At 38.9% G+C, this 14,441-nt stretch overlaps 1 protein-coding gene across 1 annotated transcript in view; it reads left to right on the top strand.

Annotated features, from left to right (window-relative positions):
• The window catches only part of Su(var)3-9 (Suppressor of variegation 3-9), a 210,852-nt gene that overhangs the window by 153,931 nt on the left and 42,480 nt on the right, over positions 1 to 14,441 (top strand). Inside the window, exon 11 of the mRNA XM_090390180.1 lies at positions 5,861 to 6,016. Within this exon, the coding sequence (XP_090246306.1) occupies positions 5,861 to 6,016 (156 nt within the window). The remainder of the gene's footprint in view (positions 1 to 5,860; positions 6,017 to 14,441) is intronic.

Raw genomic sequence — 14,441 nt, forward strand, 5'->3', positions numbered from 1 at the left:
TAGTAATAGTTATAGCCATTTATTTTATTTTGTATGATGTGATCAATACACGAAGGAACCAGTTTTTTCTTGCTTGCTTCTTGTATCGTGGCCGGGATATCCAACCAACCGGTTGGTTCGGCACCATTGTGATATCCAGCCCGAGGCGGGAATCGAACCCGCAACCATTGGGTTGCCAGGCAGGCACTTTTACCTACCCGGCTAGCCGGTCGGTGTTATAGCCATATAGTGTAAGGAAGACACAGGCTTTTGCTGTGCTGGCTGGGGGTTGGGGACTGAGCCGATAAGAAAATACAAATTGCTTGTTTCCCTCCTCACATAGATAACTTGTATCTAGTTGACCTTTGAATTTATTCAAACTGTCAGCCTCAACTAAAACCAACCCTAGCTAAAAGAAAACTTCCTGCAATCCAGTCTAAACCCCTTCCTTTGTAATTTGAATTATTGCCCCCTCCCCCAAGTTCTGGAATTCTCTATAATAGTGAAAATTCCACCTTTGTTCATTTCACTAACCCTTCTCAGTGCCTTATTAACCTCTATCAGGTTATCTCTGAGGTGCCTGATTGCCAAGCCCTGCTGCCCACATATACAAGTCTTTCCTGAAATGGTTTACCTTTTGCCATTCTTACCATGTGAGTTTGCCCGTCTTTGGACCCTTTCAAGAAGCTCAATGTTTTTTTTTTTTTTTTTTTTTTTTCTTCAGATAAGGGCCCCACATACTTGAACACAGTATTCCAAATGTGGTCTTACAATTACCTTATACAGTGGAACTATGACCTCTGTATCTCTTCAGGATAATGTTCAATAAAAAAAAAACATCGATAGGACACCATGTGCTTTCCTGGCTGCCTGTTTACTCTGCTCAGAAAACTTCATATCCTATATTATAACTCCCAGATCCCTTCCTCCACCGTTTTTAATTCACCTCCACCAAGTGTATAATTTATTTTGGGGTTGCTATTCCCAAAGTGGTTTGCTTTTTTATGGTGGAATTAAAAATAATTAAGTCAAATACTGAAGCATAAGCCTCGTGAAATATATTAATAACATACTGCTTCCACTGACTTGACAGTTTATTAAAACAACAGACTGATTACATGGATGTTAAAATGGTAAAATATCTACAACTAAAACTGAAAATATATACAGTTAAGAATATAAAATAGTAGACTATGATTAGCCTACTATTAGGGCAGTCACACAGCAAGGCATTGTCCACTAGTTCATGAAAGCATTCTGCAGGTAGTTCCATCCATGCTTGCTGCACTACTGTCCACAATTCCGTCGCATTCCTGGGTGGAGGATCCAAAGCTGAAACAAACCATTCCACAGCATCCCAGAGATGCTCCACCGGGTTCGTGTCCAGTGAATGGGGAGGACATTCCATGGCAGTAAATTCTGCGGAATGCTCTTCGAACCATGTTCTAATCACCACGGCTCTGTGGGGAGGCGCATTGTCCTTCTCGAAGAGTCCATTGCCCTATGAGTGCACAGTGACCATGAAGGGATGCAGATGGTCTGCAAGGATGGACACGTAACCTGGACCGTTCAGAGATGCATCTAGGCGTACCAGAGGTCCTGTGTAGTCAGACTTCCTGGCACAGAGGAAGTCTGACTGTAGTTAGACTTCCTGTGTGCCAGTTGAACATGCCCCAGACAATTACCAACCGTCCACCTACCTGAACAGTTCCTTGTTGACACGACGGGTGCGTAACTTCTTGCGGTTTCCACCAGATATGCACCTTCCCGTCCGCTCGAAATAACTGGAAATGGGACTCATCGGACCAGGAGACCAGTCTCCAATCATCCAAGGTCCAGTGCCTATGTTCTTTCTCCCAGTTGAGGTGTAAAATCCTGTGTCATGGTGTTAGCAATGGGACTCCGGTGGGTCGGCAGCTCCCATAACCTATTGCGGGTAATGATCGCCTGATGGTCTTGGTGGAGATGTTTCTGGCACATCCCTCGTTGAAGTTGGCAATGATTTGTGCCAATGTTGCTCTCTGGTTGGCTGAAACAATGCAAGACAGACGTCGACGGCCACGTTCATCCACCACCTTTCTATGCCCACGGCGCTGTTCACAATGAGATGTTATTCCGGAAATGGCATATTCCTGATACACTCTTAATACTGACAGACAGGGATAGTACAATTCCTGTACCACCTCCACGATAGAGTGAACCATGCTTCGGGCAGCCACTATCATCCCTCTTTCAAAGTCGGTTAGCTCACAACGTTTATCCATACTGACATCGAATTACCGTCTACGTGAATGCAGTGTACCTATATACCTGCCAAGCAATGGGTTCATTCAATAATGAGAGGGGGATGACAGCGTCGCATTGCCCAGAAACCAGGTATCCCATGAATTCTGTCCTTTCAGTGTACTGCAGAAAGTTATGTATGTTTTATATGTTATTTATTTGGAATAATGTATAGATTACAGTGATCAACACTAGTTCACCTCTGTGCAGATGTACAAAATAAGAATTATCATGAAAATACAATAATCAATAATATGCAGCTTTGAACAACTTTATTGATAATAAATGAATGCAAATATTATTTTTGTTTTAATATGTAGAGAGACTAAAAAGAGAGTTTATGGCTGAAAGCCTCAGACAACAGGAAATTTACTACACGAACAACAACAAGGCGCCTCCATAGCCAGGTGGGAAGAAGCAGCAGTGCGTAGCACAGGCTTCTTGATTAGACCGGGGTTCGAGCCCCTCACCACCAAATACGGAGGATGCGGAAAGGTCAGGGAATGACCACCGCATATCCCGGAGCAATATGGCCTTAGTTGCTAATGCTCCTAAAAAAAAAAAAACCAAATAACAAAATAACTACACGAACAAGTTAGAGCAAAGCATCATTTTAATTCGTAGTAAATCAACAAAGTAGGTAAAATGGCATGGTTTTTGTTACATCTCATGTTGTGAATGCTTTCACAACGGGTTGCCATGATGTTGCACTACCTCGAATAAGCAATGCTTCGTCAGTAGAGAAGGCTGATGTTACTTACTCTCTGCGGATACCACCACCCAGACAGTATTGTTTCGACGCTTGTTGGCCCCTCATCAGTAGACAGGTAGGTATCCCAGTGAAACAATGAGATGACAACTCAGTTATGAAGTATAACAAGATGATGCTTTGCTCTAAGTTATTCGACTAGTAAATTTCCTGTAGTCTGGGGCTTTCATCCCTAAACTCCTTTTTAGTCTTTACTATTGCACACTATCTGGCATTTCTCATATTGTGGAGTTATAGTTCATAACTGGGTTGTCGCTCATTGTATCACCAAGCTATCTGCAGAGAATAAGTAATATTGGCCTTCTCTACTGGCGAAGTATTGCTTATTCAGGGTAGTACAGTATTGTGGAAACTCGTTGTGAAGGCATTCACAATATGAGATGGTAATAGCAATAGCCATATAGTGCAAGAAAGTCACTGGCTTTTGCTGCGCTGGCTGTGGGGGAGAGTATTTAAAAAACACCACATTGTTTGCTTCCCCCCTCACATAGGTAACTATCCATTTGAACTTATTCAAACTGTCAGCCTCAACTACCTGCAAAGGCAACCTGTTCCAGCAATCACTAGCTAAAATAAAACTTCCTACAATCTAGTCTAAACTCCCCTGTAATTTGAATTTATGCCCACAAGTTCTGGAATTTTCTATAACAGTGAACATTCTGCCTTCATTCATTTTACTGACTGTTCTCAAAGCCTTATAAACCTCAATCAAGTCATCTTTGAGGTGCCTAGATACTAAGCTCTGTAGTTCACATAATTGGACTCTTTCCTCATATATATGGTCACCCTTTTGCCAATCTCACCATGCAAGTTGCCAGTCTTTGGACCCTTTCAAGAAGCTCAGTTAAGTTGAGATCTCCATACTTGAACACAGTAATCCAAATGTGGTCTTACATTTGCCTTATACAGTGGTATTATGACCGCTATCTCTATGGGATAATGCACAATAAATCAATAGGACATCGATGGGCTTTCCTGGCTGCCTGTTTACACTGCTCAGAAAACTTCATGTCTGCATATATTATAACTCCCAAACCCCTTTCTACCTCTACTGTTTTAATTCAGCCCCACCAAGCATATAATTTTTGGGTTGCTGTTCCCTAAGTGTGTAAGACCTTGCATTTTGCTGCATTAAAACATAGCTCCACTTTTCTGACCATTCATGCAGCCTATTCAATCATCCTGAAGGAATTCTGCTTGTTACTGATCATTGACTACTCTACCAATCTTTACGTTGTCTGCAAATTTTGACATCAAGACTTCTATTCCATCGTCGATGTCATTTCTAAAAATCGGAAACAACAGTGGTCCAAGAACTGATCCTTGCGGAAGTTCACTCCTGGGTTTTCACCAATATAAAGAATATCCATTAATCACAGCCTTTTGCCCTGCAGCCACCCAGCAGTCCATCTTAGAATTTATATAGTAACCTCTCATGAGGAACCAAGTCAAATGCCTTGTTAAAATCCAAATAAACTATGTTGAAATTGTTCCCTACATCCAGCTCATGAGTAACTGTCAAAATAGCCTAAAGTTAGTTAAACATAATTTTCCTTTAACAAAACTATGTTTTGTGTGTTATTCATTCTGAATAACATGATCTCTTAATCATTGCCTCCAAGATTTTCCCTACCACTGAAGTCAGACTCTGACTGTAGTTACCAACTTCACTCTTAGATACAGAGGTATATGCCTTTATACATTGGTGATACAATGGAACTTCTCCAATCCAAAGGATTAGAGAAGCCTTACTTGTCTTTATGCTCAAAAGTTTTTCTAAAAACAGTCATCTGTAATTTCGAAATCACTAATTTCATATGACTCAGCCTCATTTGCACAGCCTCTTCTCAGCAAGAAAGGTGTTTCTTCAGTAAAGACAGATGTAAAGTATTTGTTCAATTCATCTGCAACATCAGCTGGTTTGTCTGACTTCCCCACACCCAGTGCACAAGGGTCTGATCTGATTAACTTTTTCCTTCCTTGTATTCACATACATGAAAAATTTCTTGTCCCCATTCTTTGATCTTTTAGCCAGTGCTTTCTCTTATGCAACCTTGGCCTCTCCAACATTATCTGTGTTCTGTTACAAATATCTTGTAATTGTTGTAGGCTTCAGTACTTTTCATCACTCTGTAACTATCCCATGCTATCCTTCTCTGTTCTATTTGACCGGCCAGCTCCACATTTGTCCATTTTGGCATCCTCTTGCAATGTTTTCTTAGTGGTATGTGTGCATTCGTGGCCTCAGATTTTTTTTTGCTTTAAAAGTATTCCGTAATTCAAGTGTGTTGAGCCTCACTGTGCAGTCTGCCCAATTAATAAATGCCATATAATGCCTTAAACTGTCAAAGTCTTCTGAAATTAAAACCAGTGCCTTTATCTTTAACTACTGCAACATTCAACTGATGACTGCATGAACACTACCTACACATGGTTCCTAATTCATGAGTAATGATGAGGTCAAGCATATTCTCACCCCTAGTATTTGTGAGCCGTAACAAAAATGATGCCATTTCAACTACTTGGATATGTGCCTAACAACCCTTTCAGTAGTGAATTTTTTGATAAAATGGAAAGTTATAGAGATTTCACTTTGGGCCCACTACAGTAGGCTTTGGTTGTCACTGAATACTGAGAATGATAACATTACCATTTTAGAATTAAAAGCAATATATTTTCACCTGCTTCGTTTAATGGTTTGATACATTATAAATGCACGATTGATAACTGTATCTTAATAGCTGGATCCTATAACTCTGCATGCATTCCATGAAAAGTTTTTTTTTTTTTTTTTTTTTTCTTGGATACCAATGGTATTTTTGCTTGCAGATTATAACTAATGAAGAAGCTGAAAGAAGAGGAGCAATATACGATTCTGTGGGGCGGACTTACCTGTTTGACTTAGACTTTAATGACGATGATGATTGTCCATTTACTGTAGATGCAGCATATTATGGAAATGTAGCACATTTCATGAATCACTCAGTAGGTAACTGATTTAAATATGTGTAGATTTTAAGAGTTAAATAATGGTCATAATCTGAAGTGTCAATAAGTGCAATTAAATGTGTAAGAATGATAAAACTGTAGAAATTGTTGTTCAAAATGGAATTAGAATAATCAAAAATGAATTTAAAATTAAATTAACAGTAATTAAAAACATTCCCAGACAATTGAAGTTATCTTGGAGGTTTTTTTTTTTTAAATCGACAGGATAGAGACATTGAAAACTGAAACTACACTGATCTACCGTTAATATGTGGACAACTCTATTGACAGCTGGTCACATCCAACCCAAGTATCATGTATTAGACAACTATAAATATGCTTGTAGGCTTTCAAGGAAACAATAGTACAATTGTGAATGCAAGATGCTACAATTTATGAAATTAACAGATTTCCAGTGCAGAATGATAATAGGGTGCTGTGTAAACACTCAATCTGTGCATGACATTTCAACAGCATTGAAGATCCCTAAGCTGATGACTGGTGATATGACATGCAAATGAAGTAGACTGGTGCCGAAACTGCCTCTAAATGACTTGGAAATCTCTAAAGTTGACGGAACACTATGGGAAAGCCCAGTAAACAATTGTCTGCTCAGAACACAGGTCAGCATTGTTGTAGCACATGAAGACCCTCAGTGGGATGATTGGAACGTGTGTCAGCACCAATACAGTGTGCAGAATGCTGCATGATATGGGTTACCACCATTATCCAGCTATCCACAAGCCAATAATCACCTCAGTTAATGACAGATGCTGTCTAGTTTGGTTTAAGGCCTGTTGTCCTTGGACCATAAATCAATGAAAAGCTGTGCTTTGGAGAGTGACAAGTCATGGTACATGGTTTGATGAGCATGCCTGGTTGTGGTAGATGCTTGGAAAATGCTACATGCCATACTGCATCATCCTGACAGTGGAGTTTGGCAGAGGCAGCATGATAGTCTGGGATCATTGGTTGTTTTGGACAAAATCATGAATGTTGAAGTCTTTCTAGACATCATGAATAATAATGTGTAACCTACATTGTGGCAGCACATCAGCGAAGGCCCATGCCTGTATCAGTAGGACAACTCTCCGTATCATGCGTTTTGTGACTGACTGGCTTGAGAGTATGATTGTTGAAAAGTTGAACTGGCCAGCCCAGTATCTTGACCTTATTCCTATAGAGAACATCTGGGATGAATTGAATCAGTGAGTGTATGCATGTGAAGCGACACTGCCCAAAAAAAAAAAAAAAAAAAAAACAGCTGAATGGCAAAAAAAATCAGGACATTTACAAAAATCTGGTGGAGAGTATTTCACTGAGACTAGAGGCTCTCGTGCAGGTTTCAGCACATATTCTTAGTTTTCCTGTAAACAAAGGTTATTTGTAGATATGCGATATCTGGGTATTATTGGTAAGGCAGTGATGTGCAAGTTTTTGGCATTAGCTATCCGTCAGTTGAGAAATGGGAGGGGAAGGAAGTGTCACAAAGAACCTGATTGTAGGAAATCACTCTTTCTGTCAGTATGTTCCCATTTTGAATTTTTTATGTGGAAATGTATTTTGTGCATTTGAAATGCTTGCTTTCTTGGTAGCCTAGCATTTAACAAGTGTTGCAGAAGACCTTTCTCAAGCAACAAGTGAATGAGGACCCATGAATGCCTAGCCCTATAGACAGTCCACATGTTAGCCCCATGTACCAAGCATTCACTCTAAAGAGCTTTTGCTGTGACTAGATTATTTTTTTGTTCCAATATTTTTCTCATTTTTATTTATTAGAATAGCTCTTTTGTACTACAAGAAATGAGAGAAGCTCAGAAACTAAATTACCTTTCTGTGTATTTTTTCTAACAGTACTAATCGATATTAATCCAACAGCCCGGTCACCCTGTGGCACTGCCCCTAGGGCCAGAAGGAGCAAACCATGGATTACGAAAATTCTTCTTGTCCAGTATTTGGCCTGTTACGGTCTCTCTCTCTCCATCTTTGCAGGGGTCTGCCTCTGTCTCAACTTCCTGGGGTTTGTAGTTTAGTATCTCTTTCGGATAACATCTGTTCTCCATTCTCTCTACATGTTGTATCCATCTGTTTCTGTGTGAGTCTATATAATTCAGTACTGAGGTTGTCTGCGGTTCTGACAGGATATCTTGATTTTTTTCCCTGTCAATTCTGGTATAGTCCGCAGTTCTGCGCATGAAATGCATTTCTGCACTAGTCAACCTCCTCCTGTCCCCTTTGCTCATTGTCCATGCCTCAGAGCCATAGGTTAGAATAGGTCTGGCAAGGGTGTTATGTATCCATGTCCTTGTTTTCTTATGCATCAGATTAGATTTGAAAATATGATTTATAGTTTTAGTTAATTCCTATGTAATTATTTATTTTTTGCTCAATATCTTTTTCTTTTTGACAGGTGGTATCCTAGATATTTGAAAGTGTTAACTTGTTCAATAATATTATTGTCAATGCAGATCTTATGAATAATAATTTTCATAATTAGGTTTTCCGCCGATTAAGTCTCAAGTCCAGTTCTGTGAACTTCTACCAACATGATATTGACCTTTCCTTATTTTACATTCATTATCAAACTAGCTCATATGCAGTTTATCACCATTTTACAAAATGACCCAAAGACTTACATCCAGTTACCTTCTGGTCAAAACCACCAGTCATAAGCACTGTGTTTCTTCTTAGACTCCTCTTTTCAGGATTCCTGTCAAGATATCCCCTCCTGCTATGCTCATTATCTCTGAAGGTGTCATTTCAGATTAAGAACTAATGAATATATCTCAGGATGAAATTGTCCAAGAGCTGCATGAGCAGAAAGTGACATTGGCAAAAAAAAAATTATCTTGAAAAAAAAAAAGATGTTAAGTTCATTCCCACTTACAGCACACCTTCAACCAAACCTTCCTTTATTGTAAAAGTGGGATTTTTAAACTGTTGCCTTCATCCTTATATACTGAGCCCCATAAGACATCACAAGTGCCAAATATTTTCACATATTTTAATAGTTTACCAAGAAGACTCAGTATGCCTAAACTGTGAACCCAGATCCAGGGAGCATGCTTTAGCTGACTATGATGCCTAGTCTTCTCATTGTCCAAACTGAAAGGGCAAATATCCAGCCTTTGATAAAGTTTATGAGAAGTGAAAATTCAAGGGGGAGAAAAAATCTAGAAGTATGAGATTGAAAAAAAAAAAGCTTCATATCCTGAAGCAAGAAAACAGTTGCAAAAAAACATGTAGTAGTAGTAGTAATCATGGCATGTGATGTAAGAAGGCTAGCATATGAGCTAATGTAGCATCAGCAAAAAAAAATTCACACAACCATTCCCTCTAAATGTTTGTCCAGTTCCTCCTTAAATTTATTTAACCTATCAACTTCCATGACAGATGGAAGTTTGTTCCAGCAGTTAACCACCAGCTGGCTAAAGGCAAATTTCTGCACATCTGTTCTACAGCTGTCTTTCCTAATTTTGAATTTATGCCCCCTTAGGTTCGTAATCTGAAAAAGTGGAAGAATCCCATCAGAATTCAGCGTGCTCAACCCATTTAAGGCCTTATACACCTCAATCAGATCACCTTGCAGTGTCTAGTCTCCAGCCGCTGCAATTTGCAGAACTTAAGCCTCTCTTAGTAAGAGGATCCCTTCATTCCCCTCACCAATCTTGTTGCCCTTCTCTGTACACGCTCAAGCAAATCTACATCCTTCCTAAAATGAGGCCTCCAGACCTGTATGCAGTACTCAAGGTGTGGTCTGACCATTGCCTTATACAGAGGGACAATCACCTCCTTTTCCCTGCTAGCAAAATTCCTGTATATCATTGACAAAACCCCATGACCTGCTCTGGCAGCCTGTCTGCATTGCTCAGAAAACTTCATATCTGACTGCACAATTACTCCCAGGTCTTTTTCATTTTCTACCACCCTAAGTTGGTACATTCCTCTGGGGTTACATTTATATGCAGTACTTTGCATTTGTCAATGTTAAACTTCAGTTGCCACTTCTCAGCCCATCTTCCCAAATTTTCTAGATCCTGTTGCAGTAGCACACTTCCATTACTGTCATTAACAACCCTGCCAACCTTTGTATCATCTGCAGACTTTGACACTAAGCCTGATATACCTTCATCAATATCATTGATAAATATACAAAACAACAGCGGACCCAACACCGAACCCTGTAGGACTCCACTAATAGGATTAGTCCACGAAGAGCAGCGCCCATTGATTACCACCCTCTGTCTTCTCCCACTCAACCATCCTTTTATCCATTGTAGCAACTTACCCTTAATACCTTTCTGCTCCAATTTGTACAGTGGTCTTCCATGCGCAACAGTGTCAAAAGCTTTCCTGAAATCCAAGTATATGATATTAAAATTATTTTTTGCATCCAGTTCCTTTGTAACCACATCATAATATCCAATCAAATTTGTCTTTCCCTTAACAAACCCATGATATGTCTGAATTATTGCTGCAGCCTTGTCTAGATGATCCTGCAATGCATCTTTAACCAGTGACTCCATTATTTTACCCGGAACAGAAGTTAAACTAACTGGCCTGTAATTACTCGTGTCACACTTCGATCCCCCTTTGTGAATTGGAGATACATTTGCACATCTCCAGTCTGTGGAGACCTCCCCTGAGTCCAAGGATGCTCTCATAATTATGGGTAAGGGTTTGCTTACTTCCTTTGTCGCCTCCTTTAATATAACTGGATAGATCCCATCCACCCCAGGTGCCTTTCTTATTTTTAACTTCAACAATTTCTACTTTGCTCTCAGTTATTACAAAATCATTAAGCAACCTGCTACGATTTGATAACCTTCTGGCATTTTCAATCCTTAATATAACTCCTCATGTGTGAATGTAGATGCAAAATACTCATTCAATTTGTTTGCTATCTGAGCAGGATCATGAACAGTCGAACCAATGTATGCTGAAGCCTCTTAAAGATTTTACTCAGTCTAATACATCAAATCACCAAACATCTTAATTTCTGAACAGACTAGGTTACCACGTTCTCAATAATTCAAACATAACAGTTTATAGAACCAATAATACACTAATCATCATACCACTTGCTGCATATGCAGACACTGTGAGGAAGAAATCAACTGAAATCTCCATAGTGAACTTCACTGACAAGTCTAGTTTTGTTGAAACTATTTTGGAGATCCATGCAGAAGATGACATGGATATCTGCCCCATCTTTTCACAAAAAGAGAAAGTGGAAATTGATCATCACAAGCAGAATGTCTCTAAGAGACAGATTCAGCTTCTATATTCAAAGACAGTGGAATTGCAGAAGTGTTTAACACCAAGCATCCCCTTTAATTAAAAATTATACTCTCTTTAGGCAAGATAGATCTGATAGTAATAGTGCTCATGGAGGAGTAACCGTACTCTTGGCCCTTCCAAATGCATTTCTCTGCCAACTTCCTTAAAAGCTTTTACTACACATTGGTATTCATCTTTATTTATCTTCCACTCAATCATTCATGTACCATTCAGAAATTTGAAGATCTTGTTCTGCAGTTACCATCTCTGATTTATTTATTAGGAAACTTTAATGTACACCATCCATTATGGCATTCTCTCACTGCAGAGACAGATAAGGACAGCTCATAGAAATGCTGAGCAACAGACAGAATCTAACACTGAATACTGGCTCTTCTACTTATATATATCTTCTTACATGACTGGCCTCTGCAGTAGATTTCTCCATTTACTCTCCAAACACCGTCATACATTATGGAAATCTCCCACTGTAGACAGATGAGGACAGCTCATGGAAATTCTGATCGACGGACAGGATCTAACACTGAATACTGGCTATCCTATTTATATCCATTGCCTACATGATTGACTGAAATAGAGCCCTCTGATCACCTAAGTATAGAGTGGGCAGCTCTTAATGATCCTCTCAACAGTGAACATTACCCACTAATATATAAAAGTCAAACATCCTACTCTATACCAACAAAATAACCTTTAAAATTTCAAAGGCTGACTTGGTAAAATAATAGTAGTAGTAGTAGTAGTAGTGGCATGTGATGCAAGAAAGCAAATGTATGAGCTTATGCAGCATCAGCCAAAAAAAAAAAAAAAAAATCACACCATTCCCTCCAAATGCCTGTCCAGTTCCTCCTTAAATTTATTCACCCTATCAACTTCCACAACGACAGATGGAAGTTTGTTCCAGCAATTAACCACCCGCTGGCTAAAGGCAAATTTCCGCACATCTATTCTACATCTGTCTTTTCTTAATTTGAATTTATGCCCCCTTAGGTTCGTAATCTGAACAAGTTGAAGGATCCCAGCAAAATTCAGCGTGCTGAACCCATTCAAGGCCTTATACACCTCAATCAGATCACCGCGCAGGTGCCTAGTCTCCAGCCACTGCAATTTGCAGAACTTAAGCCTCTCTTGATAAGAGGATCCCTTCATTCCCCTCACCAATCTTGTTGCCCTTCTCTGTACACGCTCAAGTAAATCTACATCCTTCCTAAAATGAGGCCTCCAGACCTGTACGCAGTACTCAAGGCGTGGCCTGACCATTGCCTTATACAGAGGGATAATCACCTCCTTTTCCCTGCTAGCAAAATTCCTATATATCATTGACAAAACCCCATGACCTGCCCTGGCAGCCTGTCTGCATTGCTCAGAAAACTTCATATCTGCCTGCACAATTACTCCCAGGTCTTTTTCATTTTCTACCACCTTAAGTGTAGTACCACACAGTTGGTACGTTTCTCTGGGGTTACTTCTACCCATATGCAGTACTTTGCATTTGTCAAGGTTAAACTTCAGTTGCCACTTCTTAGCCCATCTGCCCAAATTATCTAGATCCTGTTGGAGTAGCACACTGCCATTACTGTCATTAACAACCCTGCCAACCTTTGTATCATCTGCAAACTTCGACAATAAGCCTGATATACCTTCATCAATATCATTGATAAATATACAAAACAACAGTGGACCCAACACCGAACCCTGTGGGACTCCACTAATAACATTAGTCCAAGAAGAGCAGCACCCATTGATTACCATCCTCTGTCTTCTCCCACTTAACCATCCTTTTATCCATTGTAGCAACTTACCCTTAATACCATTCTGCTTCAATTTGTACATTACCCTTTCTTTTAATGACTATATCATTCAATTCTTTTCTGTTGGCAGTATTAATGAGCATGTCGTAGCTCAAATGCTAACAGCTGCATCTGTTGCCATTCCATAATATTATCAACTAAGAAATTGTCAACACAAAAATTATTGGAAGAATAAAGATTGCAACAATGTAAAAAAATGAGAGAAAAACAAATCATGGAAGCTATTCTGCAAACACCCAGCCACTTCCAATTTATTAACTGTAAGCAATTATAGAGCAAAAGCCTGCTATATCAGAAGGAAAGCCAAAAAGGACTCTTGGATTAAATTCACTTCCTGTTAGTAAAAATACTGATGTCAGAATGATCTGAAGAAAAATAAACCCACTATATATATATATATATATATATATATAATAAACTCCCTCTATTATGCACTGTGTGTAATGTACACAACAAGCAGTACATTTAGTCCCCACTAGCTAACTCCTGTGTATTAAGCAAGCATTTTTGTTGTCAGAAAATTTAATTCTGCATATTCTTTTAAAGCTTTGCATTTTTTAAAATCTGTTGTCGACTGGCTGTTTTCACACTAGTCAACTAAATAGGTTACACATTCTCTCTTTTCATCAACCGATAATGATACCATAACACAAAAATATAAACAACAATATTGTATACACTGAAAATAAACTTGTGAAACTGAATTTCTTATAGTGAATACATAGTGCTTCCAGCATTTATAAGAAAATGTTTCAGTTTCCACTGAAACATTTTCTTATAAATGCTGAAGTAGCATAAATTTTATCAGTTGGAAGTGCATAATTTTCAAATTCAAATTTAAAAAAATTTTTTTTTTGTACAAGTTTCCAGTATTTGGTATCATTAAAACTAAAGAAATATATGGAGCAGTAGATGTTTTACATCAATTCTGTCAGTTTCAGTGAGAACCCACCAGAGTGAAGAAAGAAGTGATGTACAGTGGTCCTTGGCTGGGGAACTGAAAAGTTCACAAGAAAGCATGAAATATAACAGATTATCCCATGTCATTTTTGGGCATTTTAATAATTCCTCATAGCAATGCTGAATGCCAGAAAATATTTAACTAGGTGAAAAAAATTCAAATCTCTTTCCAAGTTTGAATAGTAGTGACATTGTTATAATCAAAACTTTGACCCACCAATTTCTGAAGAGATGTAAAGTCTGTAACAGTATCTTTCTCAGAGCATACATCAGTTGATGTTTAACAGACAGCTCATGAAAATCCACAGACAGAAAAATACTAGGTAAGTTAATGTTTGAAAGCATACTAT

The sequence above is a fragment of the Mastigoproctus giganteus genome, chromosome 2 (genome assembly GCF_048544385.1).
Source record: "Mastigoproctus giganteus isolate SK-2022 chromosome 2, ASM4854438v1, whole genome shotgun sequence".
NCBI lineage: Eukaryota > Metazoa > Arthropoda > Arachnida > Uropygi > Thelyphonidae > Mastigoproctus > Mastigoproctus giganteus.